At 35.5% G+C, this 21,031-nt stretch overlaps 1 protein-coding gene across 1 annotated transcript in view; it reads right to left on the reverse strand.

The window, feature by feature from the left end:
- Nucleotides 1–21,031, reverse strand: part of TRPC6 (transient receptor potential cation channel subfamily C member 6) — a 175,528-nt gene that overhangs the window by 34,040 nt on the left and 120,457 nt on the right. Inside the window, exons 3-10 of the mRNA XM_007938083.2 lie at nucleotides 20,706–20,891; nucleotides 19,744–19,908; nucleotides 12,965–13,181; nucleotides 7,942–8,175; nucleotides 5,316–5,580; nucleotides 3,751–3,946; nucleotides 2,638–2,841; nucleotides 958–1,032 (exon numbers count right to left, since the gene is read on the reverse strand). Of these exons, the coding sequence (XP_007936274.1) occupies nucleotides 958–1,032; nucleotides 2,638–2,841; nucleotides 3,751–3,946; nucleotides 5,316–5,580; nucleotides 7,942–8,175; nucleotides 12,965–13,181; nucleotides 19,744–19,908; nucleotides 20,706–20,891 (1,542 nt within the window). The remainder of the gene's footprint in view (nucleotides 1–957; nucleotides 1,033–2,637; nucleotides 2,842–3,750; nucleotides 3,947–5,315; nucleotides 5,581–7,941; nucleotides 8,176–12,964; nucleotides 13,182–19,743; nucleotides 19,909–20,705; nucleotides 20,892–21,031) is intronic.

Consider the following 21,031-nt stretch of genomic DNA (forward strand, 5'->3'; position numbering starts at 1 on the left):
GGTTAAAAGCAAAACAAAACAGCCTCCCCCTTTGACACTTTTGTTCCATAGGGTAACCATATACATAATTCTGGCCAATGAGATATAAGCAAATTGTTCAGAGGAACTTCCAAGGATGGTGGCTAATTTGGCTATCATATTCCATTATTCCATTTTCACACCTGAAAAATGAGGGTGAAGGCTGCAGGTGAAGCTGTCATCTTGTCTGATTATGACAAAACAAATCCAGGAGATTCGCTCTTACAACAGTCCTGGATTGCTTAACTCTGGATCAGTTTTCAATTGAAGGGGGCATAACAACTGTCTGGTTAAATTACCCATGAGCTATATGTTATGTGCAACTGGATGCAAAGCAAATCCTACCTGATACACTTCCCTCTTCCTAATTCATTTTTTCATAACTCCACATTTGCCACATGCATTTATTACATCCTTATTATGTGCATGCCACAAGAAAGGAACCAAATATTCCTGTCATTGAGGATTTTGTTACTCCAGATTAGGGAGGTAGTCCATCTGCAGGATACACTGTTCATTCAGAACCGTGCCAATTAAAATAGTCATTGCCTTTCCATAGTGCCCTTTCAACAGCTTCTTGATTACTAACAAATTAGAAGGCACTGCTGCAGACAGTATACCTTCCTTTAGGTCCCTGATGGAGTCCTCTTCATTTTCCCTTCTTTATGTCATTATTCCTATGTTCTCTCACCACTAAGTTCCCATAATATGTGTTTACTATATGTCTGAAAAGTAATTGTAATTCATTTTGCCAATTAACTGGACATATGCTTATCTGCACCTTTCTGTAACAAATTCTTTGAGAGTTTTAAAAATAACTAAATTCTTTTAATGTGTCTATTTTCTATTTCTTTAAATTGCTTCTGAACATTTGTCCCTTTTCCTGAAAAAACAAGTCTGATGACATGCATCACCTCATATTTTCAAATGCTACCTTACCTGTTTTTTATCAAGTGATAATTTTGACAGGTCTTCATGACTTCCTAAAATTCCAAATTTCTTTTCTTCATTTATCTTTTAAAGATAGATCATAAAATGAGTACAAATGCATCGACATTTTAAATTACAAAACCAATTTCTCTCTTTCTTCATTTCATATTCCCTAGTGAGTTTTAATGAAATAAACATATTCTTATTGGGTTCTGCACTTTGGCAAGCTGTTGAACATTTCCTCTGGACACTGAGTTCTCTCAGGGTGCAATTCTAATTGGACCTGTAAACTACACACTTAGTTACATTAAATAAAGTAAAGGAATTTTTTTTGCCAGTCAATTCATTGAGTTTTATAAATCATGCATTGGGAATAATGCTACAGATGGAATATTTTTCCAAAATCCTTACATAAAATCATCATAGTAATAATTATAGTTAAAGAGAGTTTTAGAATTCTCAAAGCACTTTTACATATTTAGTTTGATCTTCATGATGTTCCCACATTACAGTTGAGGAAACTGGGAATCTGAAGCTTTCTTACTTACTTCAAGATCTTAAGTAGAAAGTGGCAAACAGAGCAGGAATAAGAACATGTTTCCAATTTATTGAATGGCAGGAATCTTTACAATCATTGTGTTTCCTTGTTTTACATAGAGTCACAGAGTCAGAACTAACTTGACAGTACCTAACAACAACCACCACCCTACCTAAGGTAGGAAGGTCTTCTAAAATTCTCCAATGTCAATCATCTAGCATTTTTGTGATTACCTGCACTGATGTGGAGCTCACTACTTTTTAAGGTAGTCTGTCACTTTGTTAGGCAGACCTTGTTGTTACAAATTTATTCTTATCTAGAACTGGAATTGAACCGTTTTTAACTTTTGCCCTTTGTCTCTCTTATTTTTGAAGAAATACAAAACAAGTGTACTTCCTAGTCAAAGGTGGGAGTTTTAAAGATCCCCATCATGTCCGCCTTCAATCCTCCTTCTTCCAGTATAACAGCCAGCTCCTTCATGCTCATCACACCTGTCTGCATCCTGGTCCTCCTTCTGTGGATGCATCTAGTACCTCCATGCTCTTCTAGTATATAGTGTTCTACCCAGCAGAGTTCCTTGTATAGAGCTGTTGTTGATTGGTGCTGTCAAGTAGATTCTGACTGATAGCGACCCCATGTGACAGAGCAGAACTGCCCCATAGGGCTTTACAGACTAATCTTTATACTGAGCAGATGTCAGATCCTTCTCCTACAGAGCCACTAGGTAGGTGTGAACTGCCAAATTTCATTATGTTTTCGTTACATTCTTTTAAATAGGAAATGTTCAATGTGTTCATGTTTAATAGACACAAGCAAGAACATCATGCTAGTGATGGCACTTGGGAATAAATGGACATTTCATCATAGACTGCCTATTTTAAAGGGATATGGCATAGAGAGGAGCTCTGGTGGCATAGTGCCTAAGGCACCTGACTGTTAACCAGAAGGCTGGCAGTTCAAACGCACCAGCCAGTCCTTGGAAAGAAGGTTGGGCAATCTACTTCCATAGCGATACTGCTTCGGAAACCCAAGGAGGGCTTGCTATGAGTAGGGTCCAACTCGACAGCACATAACAACAACAACAAGAACAAATGACATAGTGATTATAACAGATGCAACACTTAAAAATATAAATTATCAAGTCAAATTACCTTGTTCATCTCTGCATCTTCCTGGAAACCTTTTTTATGACCCCGGAACAGTTCAGAAATCCATTTTTTAAGGTTCAGTAAGAGATAAAACAGGGACTTTGGACTTGGCACCAGGTTGAAGGGAACAGGTAGTGTTCTTCCCTCCTCAAAGTAGGAAAACCAAAGTTTGGCCCTTGCAAATTTCCACTCCACATCAGCATCATCCTGTACAAATACACATGACAGTTCAGCAAGAAAATACATAAACAGAACCACTGAAATGCTTCTGATATTGTGTAGCCAGATGGAAATTAATAATGCCAGCAAACACTCGCAAGCCCCAAAGACCACTTTAAGATTTCTTCCAAATGTTAATGTTCTACTCACACACTCTTTCCTAAATCTGTCTAAAATTTTATCAGACTTAGAGTATAGATCTCAAAATTTGCATATGTTTATAAATGCTCTGATAGCTTTAAATGTATTTTCATACATTCTAAAAACACAGTAAGAAAGTATTCTTTTATTCTGCCAAAAATCACTTATCAATTAATTTGGGACACAGAGCAAAATCTCTGGAATGAAAATTTAGAATATCATTCTCAATTTGAGGAAGGGTCAATTTTGAACATTCTTTAAAAAAGATTTGAAAAACAGTAGAATTTGTAAGCAGCCCTGGTGGTGTAATGGTTAAAACATTTGGCTGCTAAGCAAAAGATTGGTGGTTTGAACCCACCAGCTGCTCCACAGGAGAGAGATGAGGCAGTCTGCTTCCGTAAAGATTTTCAGCCTTGGAACCCCTATGGGAGTTGCCATGAGTCAGAATAGACTCAATGGCAGTGGCTTTTTTTTTTTTTAATTTGTATAAAAATTCATACTGATATTTTATTTATGAAGGTTTTTTTTTAAAATGTACTAGACAACATTTCTGCTTCTTATGTCTTATTATCCGACCACACTCCATCAATTTTGTTTGGAAGCAAAGAGTTAAAACTTCCTAGATTACTGGTCAAACACATACAAAACAGGGAAAGAACAATGGACAAAAAGCAGTCCATACTTTCACTCCCATTATTGAGTTGATACCTGGAATAGCTAAAAAAATGTATAAAGGTGCTTATTTTTTTACTATACCTCAATTTCCTGGAATGAACTGTTGATCATTGCAATTAACATATTTAGCAAAACAATGACCATTGTTACATTATAGACTCCATAAAGAACATAACCGATGTTTTCAATAAATTTGTGATTATAGTTGATGACCACTGATTTCACTTCAGAAAGTCCAAATATAGCCCAGAATAATGTCTTAAAACTCTCCTCAACTCTGAGGAAAAATAAAAGAAAGAAAGGAAATAAGAAAGTATAAATAAATTAAAATGGTATCATAATAAAATTGAGTTTATTTAGTGTCTTTGTAAATTACTACATATACATGAAATAATTCTTTATGTCTCTGAACCTTAGTTTTCTTCTCTGTGAGACAGATATAATGATACTTATTTTCCTGGATTGTTGCAAGGGTGATATAATATTTTTGCATAGGAAGTAAATAGCTCAAACTATGGTACATAATAAGGACTCAATAAATGTTTACCATAACTGCATTACCACAGATACTCATATTTAAATAAACCATAGCTTTGGCAATGAGAGTATTAAATGTATTACTAAATAAAAATAATACACTTTGCTCGTCCTTTTAGGATTCTATTGTTGTTATTGTTTTTAGTTGCTGTCAAGTTGATTGTGACTCATGATGACCCCAACTGGGCAGAGTAAAACTGACCCATTGGGTTTCCAAGTCTATGACTTTCCAGAAGCAGATCACCAGGCTTGACTCTGAAATCTCTCAGCTACACTTCCACTTATTTCCAATAAGGAGATAAGAAACTGTCTATGTCTTAGAAAAAAATGGCAATATAAAAATAGAAAATGTTATCAACACGATTGATGTGCCTTTGGTAGAAACATCGATGCTTTGGGCACAATTATTGACCAAAGCTAAGCCCATATGATTTTAACCCAGGTGGTTTCATTTCATTGACAAACTGTACTTTAGAGGAATAGGGGAACTAGGTTATGCTTCAGTTGATGTTTTTCATTATGACACCGAAGGCTTAATACTTAAGTAATCTATTCCAAACATAGTTTATTAAAAAATAGATGTGTTATGGTGCACATAAGTCAAAACTAATGTCACTGTTGATAACTTGGCTCTTCTCAATGATGAAATTCAAGAAGATGAATGAGAAAAGGGGCTGTTCTCACAGCCAGTGCTCCAGAAGTCTCCAGTAGCCAGCAGGGCACAGGAGTTAAAAGCAAAGGAGCTGGAGTCAGTGGGCAAGATTTTAAGACCTCACTCCTCCATATACTAGCTATGCAACATTGGACAAATTATTTAACATTTTTGAATTTCAGTTTCCTCTTTTGTGAAATGGAAATAATAAAATTATGCATGTGAAGTATTTACCACAATATCTGTTTCTAAAAAAGCTATTAATATTTAATATTAGAAGAGATCTACATTTTAGATTTCTTTTAACTCATTTTAATGTCAGACCATTATATCTGAAAAAGACTAAAAGTGAAGCATTTACCAAACATCATTCATCCTATGGTCATATATAGACACTGTTAAACTAACATTTATTTAATCTATCATCACCATCATCAAAAGTATCTGAGGCACGTACGTTGTGAAGGCTTCATTTTGTTTTGCACCACGGTAGTAGGAGTACAGATTGAACATTCCAATCATAAAGGCCACAAACACCATGATGAATATCACCATGAACTTGAAGATATCTTTCACTGTTCTTCCAAGTGATATTTGTAGAGGTCCAAAGCTTTCATTTGCTGGTAAAATGTAAGCTATTCTGGAGAAACTTAAAACCACAGCAATTGCATAAAGACCTTCAGATATAATCTGAGGATCAGAGGGGTCCCACTTTATCCTGGCTAGGAAAAAAGAAACAAAAGGATTTTGGTGAGTTTCTTTATTTATTCAGATAACTCCTTTTCTGGGAAACAAACAATTACATCAATAGTCCAGTTCCTTAATGAAAGTCTCACTATTAAAAGTTTTCTTACACTTGAACTTCTGAATTTATTGAGAAGAAAACCCTCTTGGTTTGCTGATAATTTTCTGTAAGGACATGTTGTTGTTATGTGCCGTTGAGTCGGACCCAACTCATAGTGACCTCTCCTTGGGTTTCCGAGGCAGTATCACTATGGAAGTAGATTGCCCAACTTCCTTCTGAAGAGCAGCTCATGGGTTTGAACCGCCAGCTTTCTGGTTAGCAGTCAAGTCCCTCAGGTACTATGCTACCAGAGCTCCTTTGTAAGGGCATAGCATAATGTTTAAGACCTCAAACTATAGACTCAGATAAATATCTGTAAAAATTCTCAATTATATATCCAACTGCAATACCATGTGCAAATTACTTAACCTCTCTTAGCTCCATTTCCCATCCTTAAAAATGAGATAATACCTACCCCATGTCTCTTATTGGTTATGAAAATTAAATAAATTAACAAGTGTTCTGTGTTTAGAAAGTACATCTAATAAATGGTAGCTTTTATCATTTAATCTTGAACTATAATGAAAAAGAAGGGTGGTTCATGTAATTTTGGGCTTGTAGATTATTTGTAGTTATTTAAACATGCTAGAAGTAATTTCTGTTGGTTATTAAAACAAGTCTAATTTTATCATAAAAATGAAACAATTATTCCCTTATGAATTTATCTGGCAATTTTATTATGCTAAGTTATCAAAAACTCAATCAAGAAACCATTATGAAGAAAGATGTAAAGCTGTACCAGAAAGAGAAAAGGTAGGATGACAAATTTTTATTTGGTTAAAAAAACCCAAACCCACTGCCATCAAGTCAGATCTGACTCATAGCGACCCCTCTGTGGGTTTCCAAGGCTATTTCCTGAGAAATGGAATTAGGAGAGGATAACAAGAAACTAATAAAAGAAGTTTCCTTTTCTATATTGTCTTGATTGTAAGTACTGAATATAAATAAATAGCTTTGAAAATGTTATACTCTGTATATTTGGAAAAAAAATTAATTAAACTGCTGTCCCCAGCTAAGGAGAAGAAAATGGAAGCAAATAAAGAAGAATCTGAAGAGTCTGATGATGACATGGGCCTTGGGCTTTTTAACTAAACCCCTTTTGTAACATGTTCAATAAAAAGCTGATAAATAAAAACTATAGTGGTGTTTTCATGTGCTGTCAAGTCAATCCTAACTCATTGCAACCCTACAGGTCAGAGTAGAACTGCCCCCTAGGGTTCCTAGGCTGTAACTCTTTAGGGAAGTAGACTGCCTCATCTTTCTCCCACAGAGTGGCTAGTGGGTTCAAACTGCTGACTCTTCAATTGCAGCCAAGCATTTAACCACTGCACCATTAGGGCTCCAACAAACAACACAAATACTAAACTAATAATAAAATAGGAAACTTCATGCAATATAGTCAACAAATGCATACAGATGTCAATTAAATGTTAACTGGTTTCTTATCAAATGGTTTGAAATAAATATTCAAAATGAGTATATTTTCCTCAACCCTGGCTTCTATAGGAGAGCTTTTCCCTAAGTGAACAACTGTACCCATTTCCATCCCTCAGTTGTGTTCCTCTTAAGGAAGTGGAGTGACCTGATTCTAAATTAGTATAAATGGGCATCTTGTCCTCCATGGAAAAGTCTCACCTCCCCAGGCATTTGTTGCTCTTGCCTTTGCTGTGGTCTGATCCACTGCTGTCTAGAAATTAGAGGGTACATTTAACCAATCATGGGCACAGCGTTAGTGAGCTCATTGACTAACATATCCAGAATCATGTGATCTAATGCGAACTTTACTGATACTAGGTGATAATCTGGCCTCTATATTAACTTTTTATTTCTTAACTAGTTCAAAGTCTGGGTGTGAATGAATAATTAGGGGGTCCTGAAATGTCCCCAACAACAATTTCTTGCTTTCAAATAGTCTGTATATCTTAAATGGAAATGCTACTCAAATGTGAACTATTTTTAGTATACAAGAGGAAAAAAATAAATTCTAGACATTGAGAAATCAGCCAGTTGATCAAAGATATAAAAAAAAGGATTTGTAATTGAGAGGTTTCCAGCCAATAGAGAAACCAAAGGAAGAAGCAAAAAGCATTCTTCAGATAAAGATGTGCAGAAGAAACTGGAAACTGACCAACAATTTTATGAAAACTGGGCAATAACCAAATTACTACTGGCATTTGCTTTATAAGAAAATTCTGCATTTTTTATATTGACTTATATTGTCTGTGTACTGTAAACTCACCCAAATTGTAGTATTTCACATTGTCTCCCAAGGTAACTTTTGTCAAGTCCTTCAAAGTATCATTTGCATCAATGATGCTCTGGGCTTTCGAAGCATGCCAAAATGCCATGAATCTTGCAATGAATGATGCTGCAAATATTGCTAACATGCCAAAATCAAGCATATTCCACAATTCAAACAAGTATTCTTTGGGGCCTTGAGTCCATATTTCTTTACATTCAGCCCATATCATACCTACATTGGAAAGGAGTCAAAATGTTAATTCAGTGTCATTTCAGCCTTGGCTCTTCAATGAAACACAATAGCATTCTCTCTTTAAGAACCAGAATTCTTAGTAAAAATGATACCTTACTAAAAGCTTCAACATAAAACAGACTTAATGACCCATTCTACTTGAAGGAAGAGTTTCTGTCTTATTTTCCCTGAGGATCCTAGGTCACTGGTATGTATAGTTTGAAATTCTTCATCAAGCTCAACTTGTCTGGCAAGCAAGGAACCTCTCCACAAGAATGAAGCTTCTGTCTGAATAGTCTAGAAATGAGGTGCTTATACTTCTAAAGGCTATTCATTCTATTGTTACATTCTCAGAATGTATCCCTTTAATGTGGATCCAATGGTCCTGTTTGTATCCTCTGAAGCCGTAGAGTATCAGTCTGCTCTTGCTGCTTTTACATTTCTTGGGGAAAAACAAAACAAAACACTGTGTGCAGATTGAATGTATTTATTCTTCTCCAGCAGATGCTGGTTTACCATGAGGCTAATAAAGCTTACACTTAAGATGCTTCACTTGTGTAGGTTACTTCTAGAGCCTGCTCTGGTCTTCTTTATCTCTAAAGAGGGCTCTTCAAATAAAACAAGTCTTAGGTTCCACAATAATAGATCCCATTCCACCCTCCACTCCAAGCTAAGCTTCCCCAATCCCCTCACGTGCTTTTCTGTGAAGGAATCACTCATTTTTCTGGTTACTGTCCTTGGGATGCACCCCACCTTTTTTTTTTTTGCCAGTTTCCTGTTTAGAATGTAGAACCCGGAGCCATGCACAATCCTGCAGATGTGGCCTGGCCAGAGCAAAAAACAACAGCTAATTACAGCCTTTGCCTTCACTATTCTTCTTTGGTTGAGGAGTCAGCCCAGGACTGCATTTGCTTTCCAAGCAGCTCACATTGGGCATTAAGGGAAAGGTGCTTGCTAGGATATTTTCAAATTTGCGTCCCAGCAATGACTCCTCTCTTTGGTTTTAGTTCACCATTCTGCTTTGTCAAGATCTCCATGACTATCAATTCTGTTGTTCAACCCTTCAACTTTCCATCAACTAAAAATTAGATTGATTCGCTTTCTGTGACCAAAATAATAGTCTTTATCCTGAAGCCAACATAACACACGCAATATCTGACCTAAGTAGGCCACTTCTTATTAATATTTCCAAAGGGTACAATTTTTTTTCAAGAATAACTTCAGAAAAGAAAGAGGAAAAAACCTACCAGTGTCAGTACTGAAGTCTAACATATGTTTTAAAAGCATCAACATCTGTTCTGAGTTGTTAACTATTTTTTTTTTAAATAAACACTGTGCTAAAATCTCTGAAGTCAAATACAAAAGTTAGCAGATCAGTAGTTCCTGGGAAAAAATTTTTGTTCATAAAATTAAAGGATAATTTAATATTTTCAGGGTAGCTTTCTAGGTTAGAAAGGAAAAATTTCCAAAGTTTATATTTAAAATTATATAAGAATAGTAAATTATGATAAAGAATATAATGGGTATTAACTGTACATAATCCCCTCATATAAAATTTAATTTTCAGTTTCATCTTGTGGTCCTAGAAGAGTCATATCTTGTTTCATATATCTTCAGTAGGAAATAACAATTTTATATAAAAATAATACATAAACCAGGGCTTCCATTTGGTTCTTCATAGTTCAGTCCTGGCCTAGCCAGTAAAACTGAAACAGCATTGAATTTTTAAAATTTGAGTGAACCAGAATGATAATCATAAAATGCCATGCTAGAAACTTAATCTCTCTCTTAGAAAATAAGGGCAAGAGATATGTTGCATAGCAACCAAATCTCTTGCTCACTGGATTTTAAGCAAAGTCCAGAACAGTGGTCCCCTACTCATAGACGGTGGCTGACTATGCTGGTTGAATGTGTGCTGCTTTCCACCGCCCTGCCAACAATCCAGTCTTACGCATCAGGCTTCCAAAATGGCTCACTATGCCTCTTCCAAGCCTCCTATTCTAGGGCTTCGACTCACAATCTTACCCATTCTGGATATCATTCTGGATCACTCAAATTTTAAAAATTTGGTCTACTCCAGTTTTACTTTGTCAGCCATGACTAAGCCAGTTCAAAAACCTGATAGAAACTCTTAGTGAAAAGCTTAATAAAATAATTACAATTATCTGAACTTTATTGGACACTTTCTATTTGGCAAGTGCTATATTATGCACTTTATATTTACAAATGCATAAAAATATAAACTGTAACTGTAACTCACAGACTTATAGTCTGATGAAATAAAGGCAATTTTGAGTGGCAGTAGTTCACATCGTTGTTTATTCTGTTTTAAATAAGATATTAGAGGTGAAATCTAATTGATTTGTTACAGTTTTATGGTATAAGGTAAATATCAATTACATTAGAAAAGAAATAGTTGAAAATTAAAATCTTCTTCTGAGATTATTTAAGGTTTATTATTATACCTTGGTAATGCAATTCACATTTTAAGTCACTATGCATATTTCTCCAAGAGTCATATCAGGAAATGAAGTAATTCACAAATTTTGAATACTATGAATGACTGCTCAAGTACTTTACATCCATATAAAATTATCATATGGTAATTTGCATAGTGTCTCATAATATTTCAGTAGATCAACCCCATTGGGCCCCAGTGTAGAGAAACCAAGAGGATATTCCCTACGCTGGAAGTGATATAAAACTGACACAAATTCATGGAACACTAAAAGTCTTGTGCCCTCTACTGTTTAAACACTTCATCTTTCCACCCAAGGAAATTTCAAGTGTAATCAGGGCCTCAAGGACCATCCAGAACTAAGAATTTTAATGAAACTGCATTTATAGCCCAGACATCCCCCAATGTTTGTATTTTTTTATTACTTAGTAGACATCTTCATCTGGAAGTTTCATGGCCATTTCAAAGTCAATCACATCTTAATTATTAGCTTTTTGTTCCCCAAGTCGCAAATCTTCTGTATTCTCTGTCTTAGAAAATTGCTGTCATTCACCTAGTAAACCAACCCATAATCCATGGCTCCCTTCCCTTTCCTCTCCTTTTCCATGTACAATAAATCACCAAGATTTTTGACATTTATCTTTTCATTAGCTCTACCTTTCTCTGATTCCTTGAGTTCAGGTTCTCATAGAACTCATGAGGATCACTACAATTTGGCCTCCAGACTCACCTTTCCTCTACCTCACAACCACTGTGACATTTCTAAATGTAATTTTATTATGTTACCAACAGCTTAAAAGTATCTCCCCTCCCTTATTGCCCATCAACCACATCCCCAAATGCACCTGCACTCCAGATGTGCCTAACTTAGAATGTATTGAGTGTGCCAGGTGTTGTCATAGTTCTGCATCTTGGCATCTAATGTTTCTATGCCTCGTAGTATCCTTATTCCCCCAAGTAATTCATCTAGTTAACTTTTCCTTATCTTCAGAGTCTCATATTGAAGGTACTGTCTATTCTACATCCCATCTCACTAAGATTTAGATGCTCAACCTGTAAAACCCTAACAATACCTCAATTATAGGATATGTCACAGATTTATTTATTCGTCACATAAAAATTACTGATTTCCCTATTGACTTGTCCTTCTAGACTTAGCTTCCTAAGGGCAAGGACTGTGTCTCATTCACTTCACTATCCTAATTACTTAATAAAATAATTTACTAGATATTGAGTTTAACCCATTGCTATTGAGTCAATTCTGACTCACAGCAACTCTACAGGATGAGTAGAACTGCCCCACAGGGTTTCCTAGGCTATAATCTTCACAGAAGCAGATTGCCACATCTGTCTTCCATGGATTGACTGATGGATTCAAACCAATGACGCTTCAGTTAGCAGCCAAGTACTTTAACCCCTGAGCCACCAGAGCTCCTTGCTATTGAGTTTAATGATTCATAAATATTTAATTAAAATATATTTCTCATTTACATTATATTTAATGCTGAGACATATGTATGATGGATTCTAAAGACAAACTATGTAGTAGTTAGATTGAATTGCTTCTTTTTCATTTTGTTAGTTTCTGGTGAGTCAATTCCAATTTACAGTGATCCCAGGTGCGCAGATGAGAACTGTTCCAAAGGGTTTTCAGCCTTGTGACCTTTTGGAAGCAGATGACCAGGCCTATCTCCCTAGGTGCCTCTGGGTAGGTCCAAACATCAACCTTTTGGCTAGTAGTTGCATGCTTAACCATTTGTGCCACCAGGGGACTCCTTCTCTTTCACTTACCATCTGAAAAATCTAAAGCAAGTTACTTAATCCTCACATAAATCTTATAAAGCAGATGTTATTACATGTTACAGATTGGAAAACTGAGGTACAGAGAGATGACATGATTTGATACATGTAAAATGCATTGAACAATTCCTGGTACATGATAAATGTTCCGTAAGTGTGAGTGGTTATTAGCATCAATTGCTATTACACCTCAATATAAAAGCATGTGGCTGTTTTTAAGCTTAAAGTCACAGTTCCTCTAAAACATAAATAACAGGTTTTTTTAATCAATGGTGAGGCTTGATTAACACTATCCAGTTAATTTTCTTCCTGGGTTTTTCTTGGAAATGCAAAAAGTACGTGGCATGTAAGACGACTACAGCATTGATAATAAACACAAGGCAATTGCTCTTAATTAGACAAAGGAAATCATGGCGTGTGGTGCATTATATCATGCTGTATATATTTGTATAACTGATGTGTGAAGGAATCAGTGTCATTCAGCCCAAGTGCTAAGACTGCAAAAAGAAATGACAGAAAATCAGTCTTTACCTATTACCCAGGATATAATGAGCATCTCCATCCATGAGAAGCAGGATGTTTTCATCCTAAACAGCTGTTTTGCATTATCTGTGCTGGTTTCATTAGGAAGGAGTTTGGTGCCTTCAAATCTGTCAGCTGCGTTCATGACTAGCAGACCCAGAAAAATGGTGAAGGAGGCAGCATGGGCTACAAACTTCATGAATGGACCACGCATTATCTTCCCCATCTGCCATAAGAAAATCAACTTTGTTTTGTACACTTTACAAAACACATACACACAAGAATAAGCATATGCCATACTCCATTATTCTCCTAAAATAATTATATATGATTAACATCATTAAAAATAAAATAATTCTTTATGCTATTATAAAATTTTAGTCACATTTCTTACCTATATATACTGATATTCTTGTTCATAATTATATATGTTGGGATCTCTGGTAGCATAGTGCCTAAGGCACTTGACTGCTAACCAGAAGGCTGGTGGTTCAAACCCACCAACTATTCCTTGGAAGGGAGATGGGGCAATCTACTTCCGTAGTGATACTGCCTCAGAAACCCAAAGAGGGGTAGTATGAGTCAGGTCTGACTCGTCAGCATATAACAACAACAAAACAACTATATAAGTCTCCTAGTAGATGATATTTAAGTTCGTAAAACACAGAATATTGGTGACAAAAATGAAGAACCGTATTAGCATTATTTATTAAAAAAAAAATACAACTAATACACCAGTCATGAAGTATTGAGGAGGCAGCAATAAAAATATTAAATGGAGTCTCCTTTAAAATGTACAGATTCTTGATTGATTATTGCCTTGCTAGTTGTCCTCATGTCTATTTCATTTATGTGGGTACAATAGTTGATGCTGCTACCTTTGTGCTGCTGTAAGTGGGGTAAAATCGTGAGTACTGACAACTCCCAGTTAGCAATAGGGCAGCAGGACAGTTCCTATTGCACTGGAACAATGTTCAGGGATGATACTGAATTTAAAGTCCAGCATTTTAGGTTCTGGGCCCAGTTTTATCACCTCATAAGCTGAATGAACATGAATAAATTACCTACAGCATGTGAAAATCAGACTCTTCATACAAAATGTAGGGAAATGAAAAGCTACTGGTCCTCTATAGTACAGTAGCCATTTCAGTCTGAAATGCATGAATCTTAGCCTGGGCAGAAAACCAAAAACACCAAACCCATTGCCAACGAGTCAATTCTGACTCATACTCTATAGGACAGAGTAGAACTGCTCCACAGGGTTTCCAAGGATGTTAATCTTTACGGAAGCAGATTGCCACATTTTTCTTCCTTGGAGCGGCTGTGGGTTCAAAATGCTGACCTTTTGGTTAGCAGCTGAGCACTTAACCACCGCACCATGAGGGAAGGTGCATCTCCAGAATGTATCTCGGGCTCGGTGCATCCCTTCAAATGGTGAGAACAACTCAGTACGTGTACGCGTTTTTTGTTTTCTGAGGAGACAGTCAATATCTTTCAACAGGTTTCCAGTGAGCTTATTACCAGAAAAATTTAAAATAATAGTAGCAATACCAGTAACACTTGGCTACTTGTATGTGTCAAGTACTGTTCCCAGAGCTTTCCTCATATTAGCTCAGGAAATCTTTACAAAAATTCAAAGAGGTAGGTGCTACTAAAATGCTCATTTTGAAGACAAAGAAACTGAGGACATGAGGCTAAGAAATTGTTTAAGATCACACAGCTCCTAAATGGTAGAGCTGGAATTTGAACTCAGGCATTCTTGTTCAGAGTTCATGCCTGTAAACCCCATATTATAATTGTTTGGTTTTCAAAATAATTTCATGTTTTTTATTAAAGGCATATATATGTAAATTCTTAAAGAAAAAAGTTTTTTTTTTTTGTCATCATAAGAGTGAATATCTATTTGAAAATCTTACTTGGAAGTTAGTAATGGAAAAGATGCAGTCAATGTTCTCTGTTCCTATAAGCTTTATTTGTTTATATGGTTTTCAAAAGTCATAAAAGTTAGAGCTGAAATGTATCATATAATTCAGTTCCTTTGCTCTTGGTACTTAGAATCTAGGACAAGGGTGAATATGTATATAATCTTCTCCAAGCTAAAAGAGGTTTATTTAAAATTTTAAGCAATGGATTCATCTGGTTGGATGTGTTGCAGAAGAAATTCAATGTTACTTTGTAAAAATCTGCTGTGAAAATGATTTTTAAAAAGCAAGCCTCCTTTTTTTTTTCTGAAAATCTTACTTCTCAATACATTGATTCAACAAGTATTATATTTTAGATTTGGTTTGAACAAAACTCATAAGCAAATAAGGGCAAAGTTAAAACAAATGGCAGACAAAGTAGGTTTGATTTTTCTGATTTTTTTTTGCCCACCAGCCACTGGAATGTAGGTTGGGCAATCTACTTCCATAGTGATACCACCTCGGAAACCCAAAGAGGGGTGGCAATGAGTCGAGTTTGATTCAACGGCACATAACAACAATGACAACAATTGTTTTCTCTTAGCAGAAGGCTGGCGGTTCAAACCCACCAGCCACTCCTAGGAAGGAAGGTTGGGCAATCTACTTCCATAGTGCTACTGCCTCAGAAACCCAAGGAGGGTCCAACTCAATGGCACATAACAACAACAACAACATTGTTCTTAGCTATGTTTTTCTTTTTAAATATAAACAATGATTTACACTGACACATCTTTAATTTCTTTTTTCTGTAGTATAAATTATATACAATTATAATGCCATAATGTTTTCTATATGATTTATTTTAATTATGGTAGAGTAGTGCCTAAGCACTTGACTGCTAACCAGAAGGATGGCGGTTCAAACCCACCAGCCACTCCTCGGAAGGAAGGTTGGGAAATTAATTCCGTAGTGATACAGCCTCAGAAACCCAAGGAGGGGTTGTTATGAGTTGGGTCTGACTCGATGGCACATAACAACAACATTAGAGAAAATGAAAATACATTGCAAGATTCAGTATCTTCCTCATGGGAAAGCTAGTACTACAAATTTTGAAACAATTTATTTAAAAAATCTCTTTCTTTTTAATTTTTTTGCCTGCTGCAGGAAAACTGAGTTTGGAGGTAATGATTGCAAGTAGTGAAATCTATGGCAGACCTTGCCACAGTGTGCTCAAACACAGTAACGATCATGAGGATGGCACAGAACAGGGCAGTGTTTCATTCTGTTACTCATGGGGTTGCTGTGAGTCAGAACCCACTTGATGGTGCTTAACAACAACATTATTCCAGAAAGAATAAGAGGCAGCCTTCATGGACTTACAAAATACAAGAGAGAGTAAATTAAAATTGTTGTTATTGTTATTAGGTACTGTTGAGTAGGCTCCAGCTCATAGAGACTCCATGTAGAAGAAGGAGCCATTAAAAAAGAAAAAAGAAAAACAAAAGTCTAGGGACAGAAAACAAGCCTGAGAGTAAAGCTAAGGACATTAGGATGAGTCACAAGACTAGCAGTCCTAGAACTTGGGTTTAGCTATTCAGAAAACATCCAAAGTCAATGTCCTGTTATTCAGGGTAGACTGTCTGATCTGTGCTTCACTCCAACTTTGCTTGCAATCCTTCTCCACTGAGCTATTGGTCCTTATGTAATTTTATTCCTCCTTTATTTTATTCAAGGTTGAGAGGAAAAACCAAGCATTTAAACATTCCAGTTTTTTTTTTTTTTTAACAAAAATGCAAGCAAGAAAACAAACAAAAAGTTGGTTAGCAAGAAACTAAGATAGTGTTTTGATCACCATATCCTTTATTTCTTATTATAAGTAATTGAAGAAATGTTTGTCTTTAATTTTTTTTTTTCTGGACGAGTAATACTAAGGGAGATATTCACCCCTGTCAATGGATTTTAGGAACTGAAATGAGTAATTAATTTCAGTAAAATTTCTCATCTATATTTTCTAGGTTGTAAATAGATTTCTTAAAAATAACTATAAAGGAGGCAACTTAACAATTATACAAATTATTAAGAGTTAGCATTGAAAGAAATTGCTTTTAGGTAGTATATATCACATTCTTTTAAAGTATTTATTGATGGTCAAATACCTAGTTAACCAACACCATATAAAAGTAGAAAAGGATGAACCTAGTAGGAGTCCCTGGGTGGTGCAAATAAATTATTATGGTCAGCTGCAAACCAAAAGACTGGAAGTTCAAATCCACTCAGAGGCACCTCAGAAGAAAGGCCTGGTGACCAACTTCCAAAAAATCAATCATTGAAAAGCCTCTGGAGCACAGTTCTACTGTGAACACAGGGGGTTGCTGTGAGTTGGAGTCAAGTCAATGTCAACCAGCTGGTTAATTGTCATCTTACAGTAAAACGATTTCAAACCACAGTATAGCCTCATTTTACTGAAATATACATAAAATAGTTGATATTTGAGTTACAGTAGGAAAAAAAACAGTAAAGACAAAAATTTTCTGAAAGGAGAAGAAAGAGAATGTGAGGAAAGAAAACCAAATTTAAAGAGAAACAGGGACTCAGTCAAGGTGCATAAGTCTGCAATTTGATTGGGCTTAGTTATCATGGATGTATTAGAAAGTTAAAGTATTTTAAACAGAATTTTAAATAAAAGCTTCAATTTAGCTTGAACAGTCTCTCCCCACCACCCCATAAAAAAACAGTTCTGTACCATGTAAATAAAGATTATATGCTTTGCTAAAGGTAAAACTGTAAAATAGATTTTAAAGGATGCTTCAAAGGATAAATAGTAGTAAAATAGATTTTAGACATGAAAGAAGAAAATACCTTGACAGTGTCCTTTTAATTTGATTATTTGCCTCAGTGTTCATAAATGAAGATGGGAAACAGATGACAGAAAGAAACATGGCCAGGGAAAAGAAATAGTGAAGGAAATCAGGTTAATTATGATTTACTCAAAATTATATAAACATGTAACTCTTTAATTTTGTAACTCTAAAGACTGCCAGAGTCTGTCAAAGCACCAGACACTCTACAAGGCATTATGCTTTTGAACTCATTAGATATGGGAATGGATAACTATTCATTTAGAAAAGATGTGATAATTTAACTGATGACAGTGATAACAAGAATAATGCAAAAACTCCCATCTTTTTAATTCACCTTAAATCTCTAAAGACTCAGGAAATGTGAGTCTTCAGAGACTACACATATAGACAGAAAGAGACTAATACATAGGTATAGCCTATGTTCTGGTAAGAAAAATTTGGAAATTTTTTTCTAAATGAAACCTGTCATTCTTATGAAAAAAGGTAGAAAAAAGAAAAAGTATAACTTTGTGGAGGAAAGTCTTTGCTATACGTTTCTATTTCTAGGAAATTTCACTATTTTATTTTTAATTCTTCTCATTTATATTTTATCTATATGAGATACATTTTGTTGTTGTTGTTGACAGGTGCCAGTGAGTTGGTTCCTACATAGCGGCCCAATGTAAAACAGAAACTCAGGCCAGTCCTGCACCATTCTGACAGTTGTTGCTATGTTTGAGCCCATTGTTGCAACCACAGTATCTACCCATTTGTGACCTTACATATTTTAAAGGAAAAAAAAAATCTATGGTTCTAGATTTTGCCCTTGTAAGAAATGCCCAGTTTCCCAAACTTTCTACCATCACCAATAGAAGTAATTATGAGGTCCCCACTATGTAAAAGCCTTTCTATAGCATAGGCTTCTTAGAAGCGTCCCTTTATGGCTAATGCACCAAACACATAGTTTAATAATAAGACAGTATGTTGGTAATGATGGTGTGTTTTTTGCACCCATGGGTTACAAATGTGTGAAAATGAGCCCTGCCCATGTTTAAAAATGGCAAGTGATCCAACCATTATTTTTATATAAATAGTTGGCCCAGCAGTCACTTTAGTCACATAACTTTAGAATTAGTACTTAAGGCATTTGACTGCTAACCAGAAGATTGGTGGTTCAAACCCACCAGCTGCTCCATGGAAGGAAGATGGTGCCATCTACTTCTGTAAAGATTTACCACCTTGGAAACCCAATGGGGATCTCTATGAGTTAGAATCAACTCGATAGCAGTGGGTTTGATTTTTTTGGTTATAGGACTTGAAACCTAAGAGGATCCAGAAAGGTGACATTGAGAACATGAAGGTGAAGATTGTTGTCAATGCATGACAGACAAACTTTCATGCCTCTTAACTGAATGACCAGTCAACATCTCTCAAACTTGAAAGACTAAGTCCATTTGAGTGTATTATCTTCACAAAATCCTGGAAAGACAGCTTTTAATTTTTTAAAAAAAAAGTTACCTTTGCTCTCAAGTTCCAATGTACTCCATCCCTAAAATAAATATTTTTCACTAAAATAAGCATTATATTAGTATTTACATGATTGTCCTTTACGTTATTAATTTTTGAAGCAGATTATTTCAAATAAGTGCAAAATGAAAACATACATCTCAATTTTTTTCTTGAGGAGAAATAACTGCTGAATATATTGTATGACTTCATTAAAATATACAAATATATGATGCATATATATGCGTAGAGAGAGGGTTGAAAAGATATAAACCAACATAGTAACTGAGGTTTGCTATTCACACATTCATAATATGATTAATAGCATGATTTTTCTTTCTATCTTTTTCTCTTCTGTATTTTCTTATAGCAAATATGTGCTATTTTTTATAATATTAAAATAATAAAGATTATTTAAACCCAACTGTGATTTCCCTTTTATTTTAATTTTATTTTGGAATTTTTCCCTGTTTAACTGGTTCAGATGTATACAACTTATCATACTTTTAGAGGATACAGGGTTCAGACTTAACACACATACCTTGCTGCAGGGGGCAAACCAGTAAATGAGAGCCAAGAAGGGCAGTCCAATGGCAACGGCGAGGACCACGAGAAACTTGACTGCCATTGTCTGCTGTCGTAAACCAGAGAGATTCTCATACCATATGGAGAGAAGCTGCTGTTGGCAGTTTGGATGAGCGACAAACTAGCAGAGAAATGTCAAAACATTTAACAGCTTGATTAAAGAAAGGTTCAACATAAACTACATTTATATGTTCTAATATTTAGTTCTGTGAATTTCCATGGAAAAATATTGTTAGAATTAAAACATAAAACATCTAGTTAACAGGCATCAAGATGGCAGGAGGTTCTACATATGTTATTACATAACTTGGAAGATTCCAATTCATCAAACATTTTCTATATGACTAATGGGATTTCTTTCAAAGCAAAGAAACACTTTCTGTAAAGATTTACCACCTTGTAACAAAAGACAGATATATGAGCTGAATATTTGCATTAGGTAGATACACTACTTGGAGAAATCAATCATGGGAGAATAGAAGGGCTGTGTATGCACAGGGAGACAGGTGGGGGGGGCAGGAATGCATGGGGAGAAGGACACAGGGAAGAGGTGGCTATGGGGAGGAAGTTGGAGGAGAGCTGTTGCATTGTGGGAAATTGCCGTCAATGTCATGAGACAAAGTATATGTGAGGTGCTGTATGGAAAATGAATTTGCTCTGTAAACTTCACCTAAATCACAATAAAAATTAAAAAGAAAAAAAAAAAGATTTACTGCCTCAGAATCCCAAAGGTGGTAGCTATGAGTCAGAATCAACTCAATGGCAGTGAGGTTTTTTTTTTGTTGTTGTTGTTGTTGTTTTTAATGTGACTATTAATTAGAAAAACTGAAGTCAGTCTAACTCTATCAACCCTTCATTCTTATTTAGCACCAATAAAAAATAGAAATAATGTAAACTGGGCTTCATGCTTGACATTACTTTTTTTACTTCATATTTAATGGCAAGTTTTAAACGGCTGAGGTTTGGACGACCGTGATCTCCATCATTATGGCATTTCTCAACATCCCCATTCAGAATGGCTTCTACTTCTTCAGTATTTCTGCACAGATCAAGGAGGCCAACGACAAAATCTTTGCACTGCATTGATAGTTTTTTGTAGTCATTCTAGGGAAAGACAAAACAAAACATAAAATAATAATGTAGAAGTAGTGAATTTACTATGCTGTGCAGCAGAATTTTTCAGTGACTTGAAAGTTTGTACATTTCAAGAAAAGTCTATTTTTAGTTTTACTTTTTTTTTTTTT

The sequence above is a fragment of the Orycteropus afer genome, unplaced genomic scaffold (genome assembly GCF_000298275.1).
Source record: "Orycteropus afer afer isolate SDZICR_OR568_19922 unplaced genomic scaffold, OryAfe1.0 scaffold00047, whole genome shotgun sequence".
In the NCBI taxonomy this organism is placed as follows: Eukaryota; Metazoa; Chordata; class Mammalia; order Tubulidentata; family Orycteropodidae; genus Orycteropus; species Orycteropus afer.